This window comes from Macrobrachium rosenbergii, chromosome 8, assembly GCF_040412425.1.
Source record: "Macrobrachium rosenbergii isolate ZJJX-2024 chromosome 8, ASM4041242v1, whole genome shotgun sequence".
NCBI lineage: Eukaryota > Metazoa > Arthropoda > Malacostraca > Decapoda > Palaemonidae > Macrobrachium > Macrobrachium rosenbergii.
In genome coordinates, this window is record NC_089748.1 from 68383742 (window position 1) to 68404229 (window position 20488).

The 20488-nt window shown below is 43.5% G+C and overlaps 1 protein-coding gene across 12 annotated transcripts in view; it reads left to right on the forward strand.

The window, feature by feature from the left end:
* LOC136840949 (tripartite motif-containing protein 3-like) overlaps positions 1-20488 on the forward strand; it is an 882756-nt gene that overhangs the window by 849478 nt on the left and 12790 nt on the right. For all 12 annotated transcript variants that reach the window (XM_067107922.1, XM_067107925.1, XM_067107924.1 and 9 more), the window contains 2 exons: positions 3855-4018; positions 13747-13958. In XM_067107922.1, coding sequence (XP_066964023.1) covers positions 3855-4018; positions 13747-13958 — 376 coding nt within the window. The remainder of the gene's footprint in view (positions 1-3854; positions 4019-13746; positions 13959-20488) is intronic.

Sequence of the window (20488 nt, forward strand, 5' to 3'; positions counted from 1 at the left end):
TGCAACAAGACTTTTTACCAGTTCTAAACTCTTTGCTTTGGCTTTGCAACAGCCCTGTAGGCATTTACCCGAGTTTTCACCTTGGTTTTGGCTTGAGCCTACTTGCAGGGTATGTATAGCTGCTTTACCACTTCTTACTTATCCTTGAGTTTGGGCTCATGGTAAAGTGGGAAGAGTTGAATCTCATGCCCAAGCAGCATTGAAGGTCTTTCTGTCAGACTCTCATGTAAGCAAGCTCAAGAAGGCATTAATGATGTTCCTGTCCCAGCAGGAACAACCAGCTTGGCTTTGGCAGATCATCCTTGGCCATATATCATTGTTGGAAAAGCTTGTTCCACACAGGAGAATCCACCTGTACTCGCTTCCTTGGCAATCCTCCCTCTCAATTCAATATTTATTGAGTTTAGAGGATCTGGCAAGATGGCTAAACAGCAGGATACTATTAGGAGGAAATGCATGTCTTCACAGATGCATCAAAGGTGTCAGGTGCACATCTGAAAGGTTTGTTTATTCTAAGTGTGAGGGCACAGGACACAACTCATCTAACTATCAGTGTTCTGGAAATACAAGCAGCACTGTAGCCCTACAGGCATTCCAGGAACAGTTGATAAGTCACTGGGCAGTGCAGATGAGCAACAACACAGCCATCGTTAGGTTGTACAGATGGAGTGGTTCCTACATTCTTGAATAGTTGAGAGGCTTTTCAAGCCATGGGGTTCTCCCATGCTCAACCTGTTTTCCACATGGTTAAACAGAAAGACATTTTCCAACACCTTTTTTGCCACTGATCCCTTGGGAGAAGCCTTGGATTGAAAGCTCACTCTCAAGACTTGTTTTTCTGGCCTGAATCTTGGCAAAGCACATCAAGAAGTTACATGGTGTTGCTCATCTAGTCTGACACTCAGAGACATAGGGGTCGCTCTCTTTCTCCTTCATTCTTGAATTTATGGCAGTGACAAAAAATATGTCAGTTCCTGATGAGAGATTTGAGGGTTTCTCAATCACTTCCATCCAAGACTCTGTTGGTGATGACCTAGACAGGATGCTTTTATACTCTGTGGAAGCTGTTAGAGTATCTGAAAAGGGCCCCTTTGTTAGATGATTTGAAAAGGATCCCTTTTCTTCATCAAGTGTTGGCACTTTTTTTAGTACAGGTAAGCAAGAGGTGTCCAGGAAAACAGTTTCTTTCTGGCTTATGAGATACAGTAATCTGATGAGCTTATAAAATTTAGGAGGGAGGATGTTACCTACCTTACCTTGCAAGAGCCTGCAAAGTCAGGTGCATAGGACCATTTCTACCCTTTGAAAGAACTAATTAGTTTGCTGAGGAATGAGGGTAAGTTTCTGGCAAGGACAGACAATGTTTACCTCACTCTCCTCAGACACTTAACCTCATTACCTGGTCAACTGATTAGTTCTCTGAAAGGTTAGAAATGGCTACAAGCCCCAGACTTGTAGATTCTTGCACAAGTGAGATGGGTGACATCCTTTAAGGATTCATAAGTTCATCTGATTACTGTATCTAACAAGCCAGAGAGAAAGTGTATTCCTAGACGCCTCCTCCTTATGCCTGCTTGTACTAACAAAAAGGTGTCAACACTCTGGATGAAGAGAACAGGTCCTTTTCAGATAATCTAACAGCATAAAAGCATCTTGTCCAGGTCATCACTAGCAAGGTTTTGGAGGGAGGTGCCCACAAGTCCCTTGACACCTTCTCCTTGGACCTGTGGTGGGAGCTCAAAAAATTCTGTTGGCACCCAGTTCTTTTCAAATAGAGATAAGTATCTCACCCAACCACTTTGAATATAGTAAAAGGAGTTTCTTCCTTCCCTTCCTCCTTTCAAAGCAGCATCTAGGCCGAAGTATCAACTGGGGTCAGACTAGATACAGGGCCTGTCCACCGTGTCATCCCTATGCCAGATTAAGTAGGAAGTTACATGAGTCATTGTATCCCTCACTTGCAATCATGACTGGGATTGTGGCATTTTTGTGTAGATTTTTCAAGTTCCAGCCACTCGACAGAGAAGCCCTCCCACCTAAGGGAGAAGTCTCCCATATAAAAGATGATGTTTTTTATTTCTGTAAGACCAAATGTAGAATTTTAAAAGTAATTTGTTTTTTCCTAGGCATACAAACCAGAGCCTTTTATTGCAATTCCTACCTCTGAAAAGGAATATATAATGGTTGCTTGTGTAAATACATTAATGCAATGTGAATCTGCTAACTTAGTAACTGCTTAATGCTCACAAACTTAGATACACTACTAAGCTAAAGCTTCCTGATTATACTGTACATCTGTTGTACACATATGGCAAAGTATCCAAAGGTAAAGGCCAGGGCCTTTAATTGAAAACTTACATTGTTTATAAAATATGTAAAATACCTTAGGCCCAATTAAGGATAAATCTTAATTTCTGTTTGAAGCTAAATTTACTACTGTAGTTGTACGTTGATAATCTTAATATGGGAAAAATAATTATAAAGCAATTTGACCAAAAGTAAAATTTTATTGCCAGCTTTCAGCATTAAAAGACATTCTACCATACAACTTTACTGTACAGTACATTAGCAAATCTACAAAAAGCGTAGATATTTTTTTGCACAACCTTGTTCTACGCAGTTTACTGTTTTCATTATTTAATTTTCCATCAAACTACTATATAAAAAGAGCTGGACTTACATTAATTTGACTTTGATTCTTTAAGAAATCACTATCATTCATCACCTTAACATCAGATTTTCTGGACAAGGGCTTAAAGCGAGTTCTCTCTACTCTCTTTTGTCCAGTTTACTTTCCACTTGAATTTCTGTCTAGTCTACATCTTCAACCATGCCATTTTAAAAGAATTTTCTGGACCTTCATATTGGTCTCTGCTCTGCTACTTTCAGATTTTCCTTTTTTATTTGATTGTCAGTGATAATACTATTGCTTTAGTTTGTTTTGTTTCATACTTTCCTGGTGATAACTCAAAAAATTAGTCATGGAGGAAAGAATTACATGTACACTTTAATTACCATATGTTCTGTAATTTGTTGATTGTGTGTGCTGTGATTTGTTAAGATTCGAAAGGCTGCCTAGACAAATTGTAAGCATTCAGCATATAATTTGTTCAGCATATATATTTAGATACGACATAAAATACAAAGTTAACAGTTTATGAATTACTAAAAATAAGGTACATATATAAGGGAAATGTGTGACACAGTAGAGTAGTACACAATTAAGAAAAGGGTAAAAATGATTCAGTAATAAAAAAAAATTCTTTGCATAACTTTTAAACAGAAAGCAGATGACCCATCATAGGCTGGCTCCTTGATGGCAAGATATATTATTACTGATCCAGTTGTCAGAGTTAGTATCTGAGGCCTAATTTCTCTCCCATGAATTTTTGCCCAAGGATTGTTACTGTGGAAATCATAGAGGGTAAACGACAGGCACACCAGCCTCAAAAAGCACATGCAATCAGCCAATAGCTGCCACCTGCCAGATAAGGTTTTGGTAATACATGTTTCATGGACCAAGACAAACAGTATCTTTCTCGGTACTTCCTTCTGCCTGACATGAGAGTATTAATCAGTGAATGTCACCAATTATAGCCAGATGATTTTTTGCCATTACAGTATTACATAGCTGAACTTTTTAAAATTTGTGAAGTTAGACACCATTTACACCTGGAGACATTTTCCAGTTGCTGATTATCAAAATGAAAAATATATTGTAAAGGGCAGTAATTGAATAAAACTGCATTAAATTTTACTGTGATAACTCTTGTCCTTCATCAGATATTTTTTTTGTTTTTTTGTTTAGTAATTTAATTATACTAAGTAGTTGTTTTGCATTGGTCCAATTTTAGGTTTGGTGTTCGTGGTCGCAGCATAGGACAGATGCAGAGACCAACAGGTGTTGCTGCTTTACCTAATGGGAACTATGTAGTGGCAGACTATGAAAACAAATGGGTGTCAATATTTGAACCTTCTGGAAAGTTTGTCACTCGTATTGGTCATGGGAAGCTCTTAGGTAAGGAAAACCTTTCAGAATTTTAACCTCTAAAGCCAATTAACTTTCTTAAGAACCTAGTTATGTGGTGTGCATGTGGGTGGTTCAGTAAATAAAAGCACCTTACAATGGCCTCTTCATCAAAGTTTACTGCTTATTTCAGCCATTTACAGGATTAAGTAGATATTTACCTTTTATTTTAGATATATTTACATCATTTTCTCCTGATGTACTAGGTTTGAGTTAACCCCACTCAAAGAAGGGGGTGTCTCAGGTCAGGATGTAACATTTTTAATACCAAATATAGATATCTTGTGATAGCATATGTCATACAGAATTCATTTTTGAAAGAAATTAGGTTGGTTATCAGAGAAAGATAATCCAGGATATCCTGAATATCAAAAATTAATCTTTATACAGGTATTTAAGAAAAATTAATCTTTATACAGGTATTTAAGAAAAATTTAGGAACTCTTAACTAAAATGTTAAAACTTGAGAGCAAATTGTAACAGACATATTAACCCTCTGGTGATCCAATGATGTGAAACTGCATCAATAAATTTTTTGCTGTAAGTGCTCCGATGACTTGATTTTGGCGTCATCCGTGAGTTATTTTCGGGGGAAATTCACCAAAAAAAAAATCATCCGAAGAAAATGAGGACTGTCTCATTGCGTGGGCAGATCTTGGACCTACAAGAAAACGTAAACAGGAAACTGATAGGTATCGCACTTGCACCGCAGTCCTCCCCCAACTCGAGCACTTCACCTGTTTTGACCGAGTTCAGCACGTCTTTTTAGCGCTCTCATGTTTTTTGCTTTGTTGTCATTTATCTGCGTTTGTGAAGAGCTTTCACATTTGTTATTGTTATGAAAGTGTTTGCAAGTGATGGTTGAGTGTTTTGAATAATATTTCAAGTTTTTTTCAATAAGATAAATAGTAAAGAATTTGCTTTTTTTACATATATTTCTCTTTCAACAACATTTCCGTCTTTCAGCTTCAATTGCTCAATTTTTTCTGGGAACACTTTAACTGATTATATAGAAATTCACGTTTGAGACATAACAGAAAATCTGCTAGTTGTTTGTACGTCTTTATGATCAGAGAGTAACGAACAGATAGATACTGCTGAGTCGTCGAACGCCATACGATCATTGGGGTTTAGCATGGGTAATTCAAATGAGTGCCATACATCAAAGACCTTATTGGTTCCTTTCAATTATAAGAGACCAATCAGCTGAGGTCTATAACCTAAGCAAGTTCAGTTTGAAAAGTTGAAGATCAGTAAGGGTTTAGCAGTCATCGGGCTAGGAAGCGTGTCTGAAAGACAGTCATGGTGTGTGCCACCTCAGAGTACCTTTCAACTATAATTGCATAATTAAGTAGTGTAATATTAGCAACAAGGCCCTGTGTAACTATTAAGGAAAATACATGTGTTAATTGTATCTTACGCATTTCATTTGTACTGGTAGAACCTTTACATGACTGAGAATCAGGTCATATTTTTGGTGTCAGTCGCGGGGTATTGCCAGTACATTTAATAAAATAACAGCATAATTGTGAAGGTGAAATAAACAATGCAAACTCGAAGAAAATCAGCACACGACAGCAGGAGTGCCAGTGCTAGCAGTGCCAGTGTTAACAATAACAGTGCCAGAGAAGAGTACAGTGCGAAAGAGCAGTCAATGAACACACAACACGTGTTTAAAGAGTTGCACAAATTAACCAATAAAATACAAAATAAAAAGCCCGTCGACCCACCCACAATTTTGGCCGACGTCACATCGTCCCCACAAGCGCAATCAGTCCAAAAAATTAAAAAAACTGCCGGTGTTAGATGGACCAGTGCCTAAGTTTGACAACTCGTGCACTGGTGAAGGTTTCCTTTTGATCGAGACCTTCATAAAGTGTACTTTACTGAAAATGCCACTGTAGGCTGGACAGATAGAGAAAAAATTGTGCAAACAAAACAAAAAGTGACCGGGAATGCAGGGCGGCAAATCAGGAGTTGGGACGCCAGTTATTCCTCAGACTGGGGTACTTTTAAACAACACCTCATCGAACAGTTTCCCCTGCACCGAGAGGAGAAGATGGAGCTAATGGAAGCCTACAACCCCGTGCTGGGGGTGGGAGAGTCAATTTCAGCATTTTGTAATCGAGTTGGTGAAGACTATGAGTCCTTCACCCCTGAAAGAGACCAGACTGCAGAGGGAAAAGAAGACTTCTGCCGACGCATGCTGAGGCGAATTCTTCCCACCTCCATAGTGGGATTCATTATTGGCGATGAGAGGCCTTTACAAGCCTTGCTGCCAAAGATTCAATTCTGTTAGACCACAAACAATGCCAACAAGCAAGGGGGAGGGGGCAGACCACCTCCCAAGTTTGTTGCAATGGTTAAACAATCTGACCAAGCGAGTCCTCAGCTAGCCACACCCACCATCCAAGGGGCAGGGTCATGCACCCAGGGACCTCGAAGAGGCAAGGGGAAACGAGCCGGGAAAAGGACGGTTAGCCGTTGCTGGCGGTGTGGAAGGGAGGGCCACATGAGGACCCAGTGCCCTTCTCTCACTGAGCTGCAACTTTGTTTTCGATGCAATGCAACAGACCACCTCGTAAACGCTTGTTCAAAAAATGACGACAGCCAGCAAACAACGCTCCCATACACTAAGGAGAAGAAGGGGAAGGCAGCGTGGAGGAGGAGTCGGGAAGACCCCCGACTACACCCACGCTCATCAGGTCCAAACAACGACTATGCCCCTGGAAGAACAAGGGACGCCTTGTTGGGGAGTGAGGGGAGTCAACCAACCCCCCGAGAAGTAGTGGACAGCCCTACACCAACTGTTGCTACCCCTACCCAAATGTTGAGGGTGCCAGGAGGAGAGGTAATGCAAGAGCCTATCACCCGCCCTCAATGCACGAAGGAAGTCAAGGTGCCCATCGTGGAAATATGGGTGGGAGAGCGACAGCAAAGGGCGTTGGTTGACATTGGTGCAAGTGTGTCTTTGTTAGAAGAACACCTTGTGACAGGGTCGGTGCAGCCTATGAGAGGTTGTTTAGTTTTAAGTACAGCAGGCGGCCATCAGATGGTAACCCAGAGGACCGTGAAGCAGCAGGTAACCACTGATGGGCAAGTAGTGACACATATTCTATGTAGTACTAGCATTACAAGTAGAAGGAATTTGTTATTTTTGGAACTGATTTTGTAGCTAGGAACGAAATAATAATAGCTGGCACAATCGGGAAGGGGATTGAAGTATATTTAAAAGGACAACGAATCCCCCACAGAGGGGGAGAGACTGAGGTGTCTACGAGTCTCCCTTAGACCGAAGGGTGGTGGAGGGGAAGTACCCGCCGCACTAGAGGCGGGAGATGTAGCACCACCAGGGACCCTCTCATCCCTCACCGTGACTCCCACACGGAATTTACCTGAAGGCACCTTATCAGACCCCATCAGAAATGGGAAGATTTTATCATTCCAGGTCTGAGTGAGGTAATACACGTCGAGGTTAATGTGCCATTTATTAACGTTAGTGATCAGCGTATCGTATTAGACAGTGTGTCGATATGCAGCCTTAAACCTTGTGAAACAACAGATGCTTCTCATACACTCACGACCTTGAGTACCACGCACCAGGGTCACGATGAAGAGCGTCTGGATAGACTCCTGAGAACAGCTGATGGGTCTACACCTGTTACTTATCAAAATATTGTCAAGGAAATTATAAGAAGTTATCAAAATGTAATTGTGATTGGCGACGAAATCCCATGCAGAATAAATCATTTTCCTTTTGTTATAGAGACCAGAGATCAACCACCCATAAGATCTAAGCTGTATAGAATTCTAGTTTGTTATCAGTGGGAAGTAGAGAACGAAATTAATAAATTAAGGGAACAAGGGACAATTAGAGAAAGTGAATCTCCTTGGGCCTTACCAATCGTGATGGTTAAAAAGATGGATGCTTCTCTTAGGCTATTCTTCACCACCTTGGATTTAAAGTCAGGTTATCATCAAATACCTATAGACGAGAGTAACAAAGAAAAGACAGCCTTTAAAGCTAATGATCAATTGTTTGAATATACAGTAATTACCTATCTTTTGCAGTAAAGAATGCTCCTGCCCATATTTCATGTGTTATGATGTCCGTATTAGCTTCGCTACTAGGGCACAACGTGTTTGTATATTTAGATGACATAATCATAATAGGGGCTACAGTAGAAGAACATAAGAAGAACATTATTGAAGTCTTAGAACCTTTAAAGTGACATGGTATGAAAATTAATCTAATCAAATGTAAATTCTTTCAGCAAGAAGTTGAATTTTTGGGGCACATCATAACATCTGAAGGCCTTAAGCCTTGTGCAGATAAAGTAATGGCAATTAAAGAATTTCCTCGACCAAAGAATGCAAAAGAAGTAGCCAGTTTCCTCGGGCTCACAGGCTACTATTGTAAATTCATAAAAGATTTTGGTAAAATAGCGAGACCACTAGATTCATTGAGGAAACAGTCAGATTTTCCTTGGGGACAGGAAGAAGAAATAGCTTTTCAAGAATTTAAGATTTCACTCACTAGTAATGAACTGTTGGCATATCCAAAGTTCGATCGACCATTTCTAGTATCCACCGACACAAGCAGTATAACTATTGGGGGAGTGATTTCTCAAATTGACGATGCAGGAAATGAAAAACCAATTCTTTTGCATCATGAGCATTAAAAGGGGCAGGGAAGAATTACAGTACCTTCGATAGAGAGGCATTGGTGATTCTATGGATGCTGGAGAGACATCGCTCTCTTTTGCTGTGGCATAAAGTCAAAATAAACACAGATCATCACCCGTTGAGAGACTTATTTAAGAAAGGGGATTTAACCACTCGCCAGGCTCATTGGATTAAATGACTGTAGTTACAACCTGGGCAGCAAAGAGAGAGGAACAGCAACAAAAGAAACAGTTGCATGCCTCAGAGGTACCCGGTGTAGAAAACGGGAATAGCTAGGTATCTCTAGAGTTAGGGAGAGAGAGAAGGAGTGCGAATCAAGACAGCTGTGAGAACGAGAGAGCTGATCCTCCAAGGGGGTCAGGCAGCGGATGCCCTGGGAGTGAGAGAGAGTGTGTGATTGATTTGTGTGGTTGGAGTGTGGAAAAGGTGATGAGGGGTCAGAAGTCCGAACCCTGGATTGAACAGGTTAAGACTTATGTAAGGGGTGTGAGTAATGACTTACCTGATTTCCTAACAGTTTTGTAAATATGGGAAGAGACCAGGCGATATCCAATCTCGTGTCATCCTTCCTCCCTCTTTAGTAGAGATAGCCATCCACATGATACATGCGAGTCCCTATGCAGGACATAAAGGTACAGAATGGTCCGTCAAGAGGTCACGAGAATCCTTTTTTTGGGTAGGGATGAAAAAAGACATTGTAAAATTCATCTCCCAGTGCCACAGCTGTAATACCATGAAAAACCATAGACATTCTATTCCGAAGGTTTGAATGTGGCCAGTGGAGCCAGTCAAATTTGCCAGAGTACACATTGATGTTGTGGGACCCTTCCCTGCAGGGGATGGGCAATTCAGGTGTGTGTGTGATGGTGGATACGTTCACGCGATATACGCACACGTATGCGATGGTGGATAAATTTGTGATATCAGTTGCCAAAGCCTTGTGTTCATTCATGGTGAAGTTCGGCTGTCCCCGTATGTTAATCAGTGACATTGGACGTGAATTTATTAACAAAGTAATAAAAGACCTAACAAAAATGTTAAACGTAGAACATTTCACGGTCGCATCTTACTGGCCTTCAGCCAATGGGTTAGTTGAATCCCATAATAGAGAAGTAAAAATATTTTGAAATATTTAGTGGCAGACAATCCAAATCAGTGGTAGAGATGTTGCCGATGGCAGAACTTGTGCTTAATACAGTGTATAACGGCTCCATAAGAGATACCCCTTATTTTTTAGTGTATGGACAGGACCCTTCACTGCCATATACTGTGATCATGGACCCTAGAACTTGAGCACTATATAGTGTCAAACAATACAGGCAGTCCCCAGTTAACGGCGGGCTCAGTTAACAGCGATCCGGTTTTATGGCACTTGTCTAGCAACGAAAATCGGCCATTTTCGGCGCCAAAAATTGCCGATTTCCGCTTATCGGTGCCGATACATACCTAAAAGAGGTGCCGATAACCAAAAATCGGCGCTTTTCAGCGCCAATAACCTCCGAAAATCACCGAAAAAGCACCGAAAATCGCCAATTTTCGGTTAGCAGTGATTTTCGGTTATCATCACACCCTCAGAAACGGAACCCTGCCGATAACCGGAGACTGCCTGTACTGGGTGATGTTCTGTAACCTGACCTGAAGAGTGTTTCAGACAGCGCAGATGCTTTTGTTGAGGACCAGTGAAAAATATCAGACGAAATATGATCAGCGATTCTGCACGCAAACATCTAAGATACAAATAGGGGACAGAATCTATCTGAAAAGGCTGCAACAGAGGAAACATAAACTCGAGTCCACCTACTTACGACCATATCATGTGAAAGAAAATAAAAACGACACAACGGTGATCCAGCATATTAAAACCAGTGTCCAAGGCGAGTACCACCTATCACACATGCATCCCATCAAAGATGATGTCTTGATGTGGCACCTGAATAAGCCAGTACCTCCTTTCCCGGGACTGCCTGGCTATTTGGGAGAGGGGAGGAAAGTGAAAATGACGTGCAGGCATGTCTGGGGATCAATAGTGCATCCAATGTGCATACAGATGAAGGTTACAAATATTGGTGTTATGTGCTGTTGTGAAAAGAAAAAATCATAAACGTGTCTATGCACTTGCATTCCATGGTCTTTTATTTAATTTTTCGAAGTTGATTTTATTCATGTCTATTTGATGTGATTTATTCCTTTTATTTAATTTTTGTGATTTTACAAAATTATTTTGTCTTGATGATTGACAGTAATCTGGTTTTTTGCCTTGTTTTGATTATTTGAACTGCAGATTATTTCAATCCAAATTCTAAGAAAGTGGTGTGTTAATGTGTGGAGCTAAAAATTATTATTCCATTGATCCTATATAATTCATTTTTTTTTATTATAAAAAAATTAAATAAAAATCAAAGCAATGTGATGCGTGGAATTCACTGTAAACTGCCAGTTGTAACTGCACAATTTGACCTTGACTTGCTAAATTTTAGTTTTTGTTTTTGCATGAATTATTAGTAGCACATGTCGGGAGGTACGGTACTCAAATGGCAGTGCACAAATAGCAGAGAAACTAATTAAAAAAAGGAAAAAAAAAATAGTGTTGCGAGTTCTGAGAGACGCAGAACTTTGAGGGGGGAGTGGTGAACTGATTATATAGAAATTCATGTTTGAGACATAACAGAAAATCTGCTAGTTATGTGTATCTCTTTGTGATCAGAGAGTAACAAACAGATACATACTGCCGAGTCGTCGAACGCCATATGATTGCTGGGGTTTAGCGTGGGTAATTCAAATGAGTGCCATACATCGAAGACCCTTATTGGTTCCTTTCAAGTATAAGAGACCAATCAGCTGAAGTCTATGACCTAAGCAAGTTCAGTTTGAAAAGTTGAAGATCAGTAAGGATTTAGCAGTCGTCAGGCTAGGAAGCGCGTCTGAAAGACAGTCATGGTGCGTGCCACCTCAGAGTACCTTCTGACTATAATTGCATAATTAAGTAGTGTAATATTAGCAACAGGGCCCTGTGTAACTATTAAGGAAAATACATGTGTTAATTGTATCTTACGCATTTCATTTGTACTGGTATAACCTTTACATGACCGAGAATCACTTATTGCTTTTACGTGGGCTATTTATAGAAAATTTATTCAGCTTTCCATTGCAATTTTCACTTTTTTCTTAGCGTTATTCATTACTGAGTAATTATGAAAAATGTAAGCATAAATATGAACCCTTGAGAACCCAGCTGGGCCGCATAGTTCGGCCTAAGGTTTATGAGTACGTGAATAATTTTTTGTACGCCTGTTTGTGCATCTGTAAATAACTTCAATGTGCATGTATTACATATCATTTGAACAGCCATTCTTTGTACTTTATAGTGCTGAACGGCAAAATGTAAAAATATCAACGTTTCTATATAAAAATCTTGCGCAAACAACTGACTTACGTGAAAAAACAAAACTTACTTCTTTGAGCTTCAGTTGCTCAATTATTTACTGTGAACACCTATTGATTTTAAGTAATAAATTTATAGAAAATTTATTCAGCTTTCCATCGCAGTTTTCACTTTTTTCTAGAATTATTTATTACAGAGTAATTACAAAAAATGTCAGTGGATATATATATATATATAAGCATTGAACGCTGTAGTTCGGCCGGAATTTATGCATGCATAGATAATTTTTTGTACACCTGTTTGTTCATCTGTAAATTACTTCAATGTGCATGTATTATACATCATTCGAATGGCCATTCTTTGTACTTTATCGTGCTGAACAGCAAAATGTAAAAATATCAACATTTCTATATAATAATCGTTGCTGTATATTTTCTTAGAAAACAAAAAGATTGTCCATAATCTGACGACAATTGCTCAATTTTATTCTAACAATACATATATCTTCTTTTGGGAGTTTTATATGAAATTTATTCAGCTTTCTAATGCCACCATTATTTTTTTTTCTATCTTTATTCCTTACTTAGGTACAATACGAAACATCAACATAAGTAGGTTGGAAAATTTGAAAATTGCACTCCGTAAAAAATTAGCATTTTTTAATCGGTAGCAGCTAATTAGCAAACACATTTATAGCAAAATGATTGCTTCCACGTGAAAGTTCAAATATTTCCACACAATTTACGTATAAAATAAACTCTCCAAACCTAATTATTATATTTTTCATGATTACTGTATTTCAAAAAAATATCTACAATTTCCCTTAAAAATTCACGTTCATCACGTCTCTTTTATTATTTCTAAGCTTTGCAAAGATTTTCTGATTGCTTTGGGAAAAAATTATCATTCGCCACCATCATAAAACAAACCAGAAGCCTATATCATTTATAGTTTGGACATATCAATTTTTACAAAGAAACTTTTCCGCGCGAGCCCCACTTTTCCCTCCACGGCATAAGTTGTGTACCGGGTGGCACTATAGGAACCCCTGTAAGTGTGAGAGGGTTAAAGAAATTGTTCATTCCAAATGGTATGTTATTATTTAATTTAAATTATCAAACAATGTATATTTCTTCTACTAGATGTGTAGTTTCTATAAATATATATTTGTGTATGCCCATTCATCCCTCCAGATTTAATTCAAATGTGTTGTTAATTTTCTTACCTAATGTGAATATTAAAATTACACATTCTCATTTCCTTGAAATGTGTTGAACCATAAGTACAGTAATCCAAGACTGCTGCTTTCATACCAGGTCAGAAATAGAATAAATTTCCTAATTATGCCAGCTATAAAATGCTAGAATCTTGTGATTAAACAAGAAACAGACACTTATGTAAACAAGCTTTCATTGCTATACAAACAGTATTACTGTACAGTATTTCTCTTATTCAACATTTTCACATAATTTACTTAGGAATGTGAAGGACCTTTAAATATGTTTTTTAATGATTCCAGCCACCATAAGTTAAAATAAATTAACTAGTCAGGCAAAAGATGGTAAAGACAAATATTATGGAGTACAGTTTAGGATTTTTTTTCACTTCATGGAGTATGTAGAATTACATAAATTTTTGTTTTTTCTTCCAGGACCAAAAGGGGTGTGTGTTGATAACAATGGTCACATTATAGTTGTGGATAACAAAGCCTCTTGTGTTTGTATTTTCCAACAATCTGGGAAGCTTTTGACTAAATTTGGCAACAGAGGAACAGATGAGTTTCAGTTTGCTGGCCCTCACTTTGCAGCAGTAAACAGTATGGGACACATTGTTATCACAGACTTTCATAATCACTGTGTTAAGGCAAGTATCAAACTCTCTCTTTATTATCTGACTCACTGTTTATTTAAATATCTAATCAAACTGTTACTCTTGAGAATTCAGGTTGTTTCCTAAATATAAAAATCGCATTTTTTAAAAGTAAAATGCATTTTTCCCAACATACAAACCCTTGGTCCTTTACTTTCGGTGAAGCTGAACTGGCCGCTAAAGACTTAAGGAGGCAGTGTGGTGGTATAACTACCGGCCAGGTAGTTGGGTGGTTGCAGTGGGGGACCCACACTACCACCCTCCCGGTGTCACGCATTCACTTTACTTTCTGGCCTCGTCTGATGAGGACGTGTTTTCCTGCTCTCTGGTCGGACCTCCTTGGATGCTAAAGCTTCACCTTTTTCATGGCGTGTTTGTTCCTTTTTTTTCTTTGTTACTTGAGTATAGCTGTGCGTGTTTGTAATTATGGATGAATTATCACAAACCCATGACTTAGATAAGCCTGTGTGCCGGCTGTGTCCTGGTAAGGATAGAAAATGTGGCGCCTTCCACTGTAGTGCGGACTTGGATCCTCACTCCCTTTGCTTAAAATGTAGGAAAGGAAGCAAGGACCCTCCTGATTGTACTGTTGACGAACCTTGCAATGAGTGTAGTCTTTGGTCCCCTGAGCAGTGGGATAGGTATTCTCGGAGGCCTAGGTACAGGCGTCGGAGGTGCTGTCTTCAGCACCTTCGACTCCGTCGGTTGCTAATCCTTCGCAATCATATCTAAGCCCCAAAGGCCTTCCCTTGCTGCCAATTCACAGTTCTGAGTCTGTCTAGCTGTCCCCTGTCTGCATCAGCATTCACAGAGGAGGCGAGATCGGTGGACCTAGGCTACACTCCTCTCAGTTCTCCCCCTCACCCAGAGCCGCTGATCCCTGGGTTAGGGGGGGGGGGCCCTACACATCTTTGTCTTCCACAGAATTGTTAACCGTGCTGGGTTTAAGTCAGGCGTGGGAATCGCTCGGGATGGTTGGCAGGCCTGATCTACCTTTGCTCCTCGCGCACATCAACACTGCTGTGCGGGCGAAAGTATTCCGCCCTCCCCCCACTACCCACACGGTCGACACTCTCACTACCACTACCGTCACCACTGTGCTGCCGGGGAGCGTGATGACCACTCTACGTAGGAACGCACCATGCATATGGTGTGGTCCCTACTCCAGCCGTCTCTTTGTCGACGGTGGCCAGGCCGGTCTGCTCGGTCATCCCGCCCCCGCCTGGCTAAGCTCCCACGCCTCCCACCATGCTTCCACCGTTGCCCGTGCCTGTTATCCAGACGTTCCATCCATCGTTGCCTGTGTCTGCCTCTGTTGTGCCTACCACCACCGTGAGTTCACGGGGTGTCTCCTGCCGGTCATCGGACTCTTGTGCCATCTGCTGTTGCTGCCCCCGCCCCCGTCAGCCCCTGGTCTGTCTTTGGTAGGTTGGGGGATGTGGCATTATCTCTGATCGAGGAGAAGAAGAAGAAGAAGAAGCGCGCATGCCAGCCATCTATATCTTCGTCTTCCACTTCATCCTCGTTGTCGTCGTTCTCATCTTCGTCTTTGTCTGCCTCTTCACCCCTCTCTTCTAAGACCAATTGGTCTAGGAAGGGGAGGGTGGATCCTCCCCCCCTAAGAAGACTCATTCTTCTAAGGGGGCACAATCCTCCCTTTGGGGGAAGACCGCTGGGTCTCTCGCTGGGAAGGTTACCTCAGTACCCTCCTCAGATGGTTCAGGGGCTTCGTCCTCTTGAACTGATTCCGTTTCAGCACCTCCTAAGCGAGCGTCGCCGAAGGCACGGTCGCCTAAGGGAGACCGTGCAGACTCGAGCCGCTCCTCTCCTGTAGCGAGCTCGGGCATGGAACAAGAGAAGGGGAAGAGCCTTCAGGCTTCTCCTCCACCTAAACCGTCATACTTGCCCAAGTCGAACAAATGATCATCGGGGAAGGCGCTCAAGGACTTCTCTGCTTCAAAGACGTTGGGAGGAACCAAGAAGAGGTCCCCGCAGCCTTCGTCTGTTTCAGCATCGAAGAAAGCTCCAATGTGGAGGATCATCCAGCGTCGGAGCGTGGATCGGCTGTGAGGAGGCCGTCCCCTGATTGTCAAGATGGTCGCTCGCCCAGACGAATAAGTCTGCCTAGGCCTTCTTACGACGCTCCACCGTGGGTGGAGATCGTGGGTGGAGATCGTGAGGGGTCCGTGGCTTCCGCTGGTTATGCCAGCAGACGTGACAGTAGCGTTCGCTCTGCCTCTCCCACCCCCTCAACTTCCTCAGGATTCTCCAGGAGGAAACAGGGGGTCGGTAGGATTGCTGGGGCTGAGGCTCTTGTGCAATCAGCATCAGGGGCGTCTGGTCCTTCCTCATTCCAACTGAGTGAGAGGTCGTACGCCTGTGTTGTACGGGGCAGAGAGACAGGGTCTGTCTCTGGCTCTCCTGCAGGAGGGGCCTTTCTGGATGACTGTCTCTCGGAAGGTCCTCTTCCAAGAGATCCGGACACTCCAGAAATGCAGAGAGCATTTGTTGAGGTCGTTGCGCTGATCCGTCAGCACAACGGTCTGGAGGAACCACTTCAGACTCCCTTGGAAGAACAGTTGTCCAGGTTGAAGGAGTTTTACAAGAGGAGGGCCAACGAGCGCAATCGTCTTGTCCACCAGGCAGCGACGAAAGGTGTCGCACAGCCTTCTCGTCCTGTGGCCTGGACTGTGGGCCAGGCTAGCACCTCAGCCCCAAAGAAGTCTGGTGCTTCGAGGGACGCTCGGGGTAAAGTCCAGACCTCTTCTTCTCCTCCACGGAAGGAACCGCAGGGTCCCTTTCGCCAACCTGTCCCCCCCAAGAGGAAAGTTGAGGCAAAGAAGAAGAGGGGAGGAGCTCACTAGGGACGGCGAGCCCCCTCAGATGCTGCCGTCGGTGGGGGGTTGCCTATCATGCCACTGGCCAACTTGGCAGCGATACGGAGCGGAGACCTGGGTAGTGAATGTCCTTCGGGAGGGATATTCTCTACCCTTCGAGTCACCACCTCCCCTCACCGACACACCGGTCCAGTTCCCCTCTTACACTCAAGGCCCCCAGAAGAGAGAGGCCCTACTTCGGGAGGTTGAAACTATGTTGAGCAAGGGAGCCATCGAAGTCGTCGAGGATCGATCTCCGGGCTTCTACAGCAGGATCTTTCTCGTGGAGAAAGCTTCCGGCGGGTGGAGGCCAGTAATCGACCTCTGCCCCCGAATCATTTCGTTCACCAGACTAGGTTCAAGATGGAGACGGTGTGAACTGTACTGTCAGCCATCAGGGAGGACGACTTCATGCTGACAGTGGACTTGATGAACGCGTACTTCCAGGTACCAGTTCATCCATCCTCTTGTCGGTACCTTCGCTTTGTCCTCAGTGGAGTGGTCTACCAATTCAGGGTACTGTGTTTGGCTGTCGACTGCTCCACAGGTGTTCACACGAGTGTTCACCTTGGTGTCAGTTTGGGCCCATTCACACGGGATATGTCTTCTGAAGTATCTCGACGATTGGTTAGTCCTGGCAAGCTCCCTCTTGCAGTTGCTACAGGACAGAGATCGCCTCCTCGGGTTGTGTTGCGAACTGGGTATCGTGATCAACTTCGGGCAGAAGGATCTCATTCCTGAACAGAGGACTCTGTATCTGGGCATGCTGATCGATACGGCGGCATGCAGAGTCTTCCCCTCAAAGGCTCGCATCAGCACGTTCAAGAAGGTGGCAAGGCAGTTCCTGCCGAGGCATGAACAGCCACCTCAACAGTGACAGGTCGTGATCGGTCACCTGTCATCATTGGAGAAGCTCGTACCGCACAGTCGGCTCCACCTTCGGTCTCTCCAGTGGAGACTGAGGGACTTCTGGGATCAGCCTCGGGAGCCCCAGTCGGTTCTCGTACCCATCTCCCAGGAGGTGAGGAACGATCTCGACTGGTGGATGGACGACAGGAACCTCTGCATAGGGACACACCTGTCCTCTCGGCCTCCAGACATGCTGCTCTTCTCAGATGCATCGAAGGAGGGCTGGGGTGCACACCTGGAGGAGTTGCTGACTTCAGGCGTGTGGGACCATCACGACAAGCACCTTCACATCAACGTCCTGGAGATGAAAGCAAGTTTCTTTCAGTGCTTCCAGGACCGTCTGATGGGACACTCAGTGGTGTTGATGAGCGACAACACGACCGTAGTGGCATACGTCAACAAGCAAGGGGGACTTGTCTCCCATGCTCTCCACGTGTTGATGGTGCAGGTGCACAGTGGGCGGTAGCTCACTCTGTGGAGCTGTCAGCCAGATATATCCCAGGCAAGAGGAACGTTCTGGCGGACACGTTCAGCCGTCGGGATCAGGTGGTGGGATCCGAGTGGTCCCTTCACCAGAGCATGGTGGACAGGCTCCTCGACCTGTGGGGGCGTCCAGTAGTGGATCTGTTCGCCACCCGGTACAATAGGAAGCTTCCAACCTTCTTCTCCGTCGTACCGGACCCATGGGCAGCTGCAGAAGACGCCTTCCAACACTCGTGGGACAACCTCTAAGTGTATGCCTTACCCCCGTTCTGTCTGATTCGTCCAGTTCTCAGTCGAGTCCTGGCATCGACGAATCTGCGAATGATCCTGATGGCTCCCAAGCGTCCCAAGGCCACTTGGTATCCGGACCTGCTGGCTCTGCTTTCTGAGGCACAGAGAGAGCTTCCCTTCTGGCAGAACCTTCTACGTTAGCCGCATGTAGAACAGTACCACCAGGCCGTGGCTCCCTGTCGTTTCTCACCTAGAGGTTATCCACCATCTCTTGCGAGCGAGAGGCTTTTCCCGCCGAGCAGCAACAGAGATGGCAGGATACCTCAGGAAGTCTTCTGCAGCAGTTTACCAGGGAAAGTGGGCCGTCTTCTGTGGTTGGTGTCCTAGACGGGGTACTCTCCGGTCAGAGCCACTCTTCAGCAGGTAGCAGACTTTCTCGTCTATCTTCGTCGAGAGAAGCTCCTGTCGGTTTCAGCGGTAAAGGAATACAGAGCTGCTTTATCTCTAGTCCTGAAGTTGAAAGGCATCAATATCTCGTCCTCCCTGGAGATATCATTGCTGATGAGGAGCTTCGAACAGTGTTGCCCTCCCAAGGAACTCAGGCCCCCTGAGTGGGATGTGTCTCTCGTATTGTAGAGCCTAACTCGTGCCCCAAACGAGCCACTATGAGAATCCACAGACAGGGATCTTACTCTCAAGACCATTTTCTTGCTTGCCCTGGCATCGGCGAAGACAATTAGTGAACTACAGGGACTTTCTTTTGCAGTTAAACACTCAAGGGGGTGGGCAGCGGTGACGCTCGAGTTCGTCCCGGAGTTCGTAGCAAAGACACAGAATCCAGCAGTCCCTGACGCTCGATTTGAGTCTTTCACGATCCCATCCCTGGGTGACTTCATTAATAATGACCCTGTCGAGATGCTGCTCTGTCCTGTACGGGCGCTACGGCACTATCTGAAGAGAACTCTGCGTCTCAGGCCTGAGTGTTGACGACTCTTCGTTAGCACCGGGATCCCTAAGAAGGAGGTGTCCAAGAACACGCTCTCCTTCTGGGAGAATTTGGGCTGTGCAAGCTGAACCAGACGTCAGATGCAGGTGAGTTTCATGTCTTGAGTATCCTAGTCTTTGTTGTCTTTCAGGTACACATTAAATGTAATGTCCCCTCCTTCCCTTACAAGGCGAGGAAGGGGTTGCAGGCTAATTACCAAACCCATTCTTCATTTTGGTTCTTAGTCCCTGACATCCTCAGGTCACCTCTTCTGTGGCTGGGGAAGATTCTCTCTGTCTTTCACCTTGCTGTGTGTTCGCTTACCTACCGTAACTTCGTCGCAGCAGGAGCGGTCTAGTAGACTGGCTCGTGACACTCCAGTTCTCATAGCAGTGATCATGGTCCGGTGGCTATGTCCTCCTGGTTCTTACCCCAGGAGAACATAAGGTGTGGTTGAACTTCTAGTCGTTCAGAGACCTACACTCAGATTCCTCCACTGAATCCTGAGTCCCCATATAAGTAAAGGACCAAGGGTTTGTATCTGTGTAGGAACAAATCTCATTTTTGAAAAGTAAAATGCATTTTTCCTAACATATAAACCTGAGGTCCTTTACTCAGGTTACCCACCTCAGCCTCCCCACAATCTGCCCTAGGCCAGAAAATAATTAATTTACATCATACTTTATAAATCCAATAGGAGCAGGTAACCTACTCCTGAGTAAAGCATGTGTAATGCTCAAAATCTTCATGAATTCAGTGGGGATTAATGCTCAAGACCTCCATGCCCCATAGGAGGGGTAGTGCCGTCAGTGCACCTCATGTGGTGCAATGTAGGCATTACTTTCGGTTCTTTGCAGCATCCTTTCGGCCCCTAGCTGCAACCACTTTCATTTCTTTTACTGTACCTCAGTTCATATTCTCTTTCTTCCATCTTACACTCCACCCTCTCCTAACAATTGATTCATAGTGCAACTGTGAGGTTTTCCTCCTGTTACACCTTTCAAACCTTCTTACTGTCAATTTCCACTTCAACTCTGAAT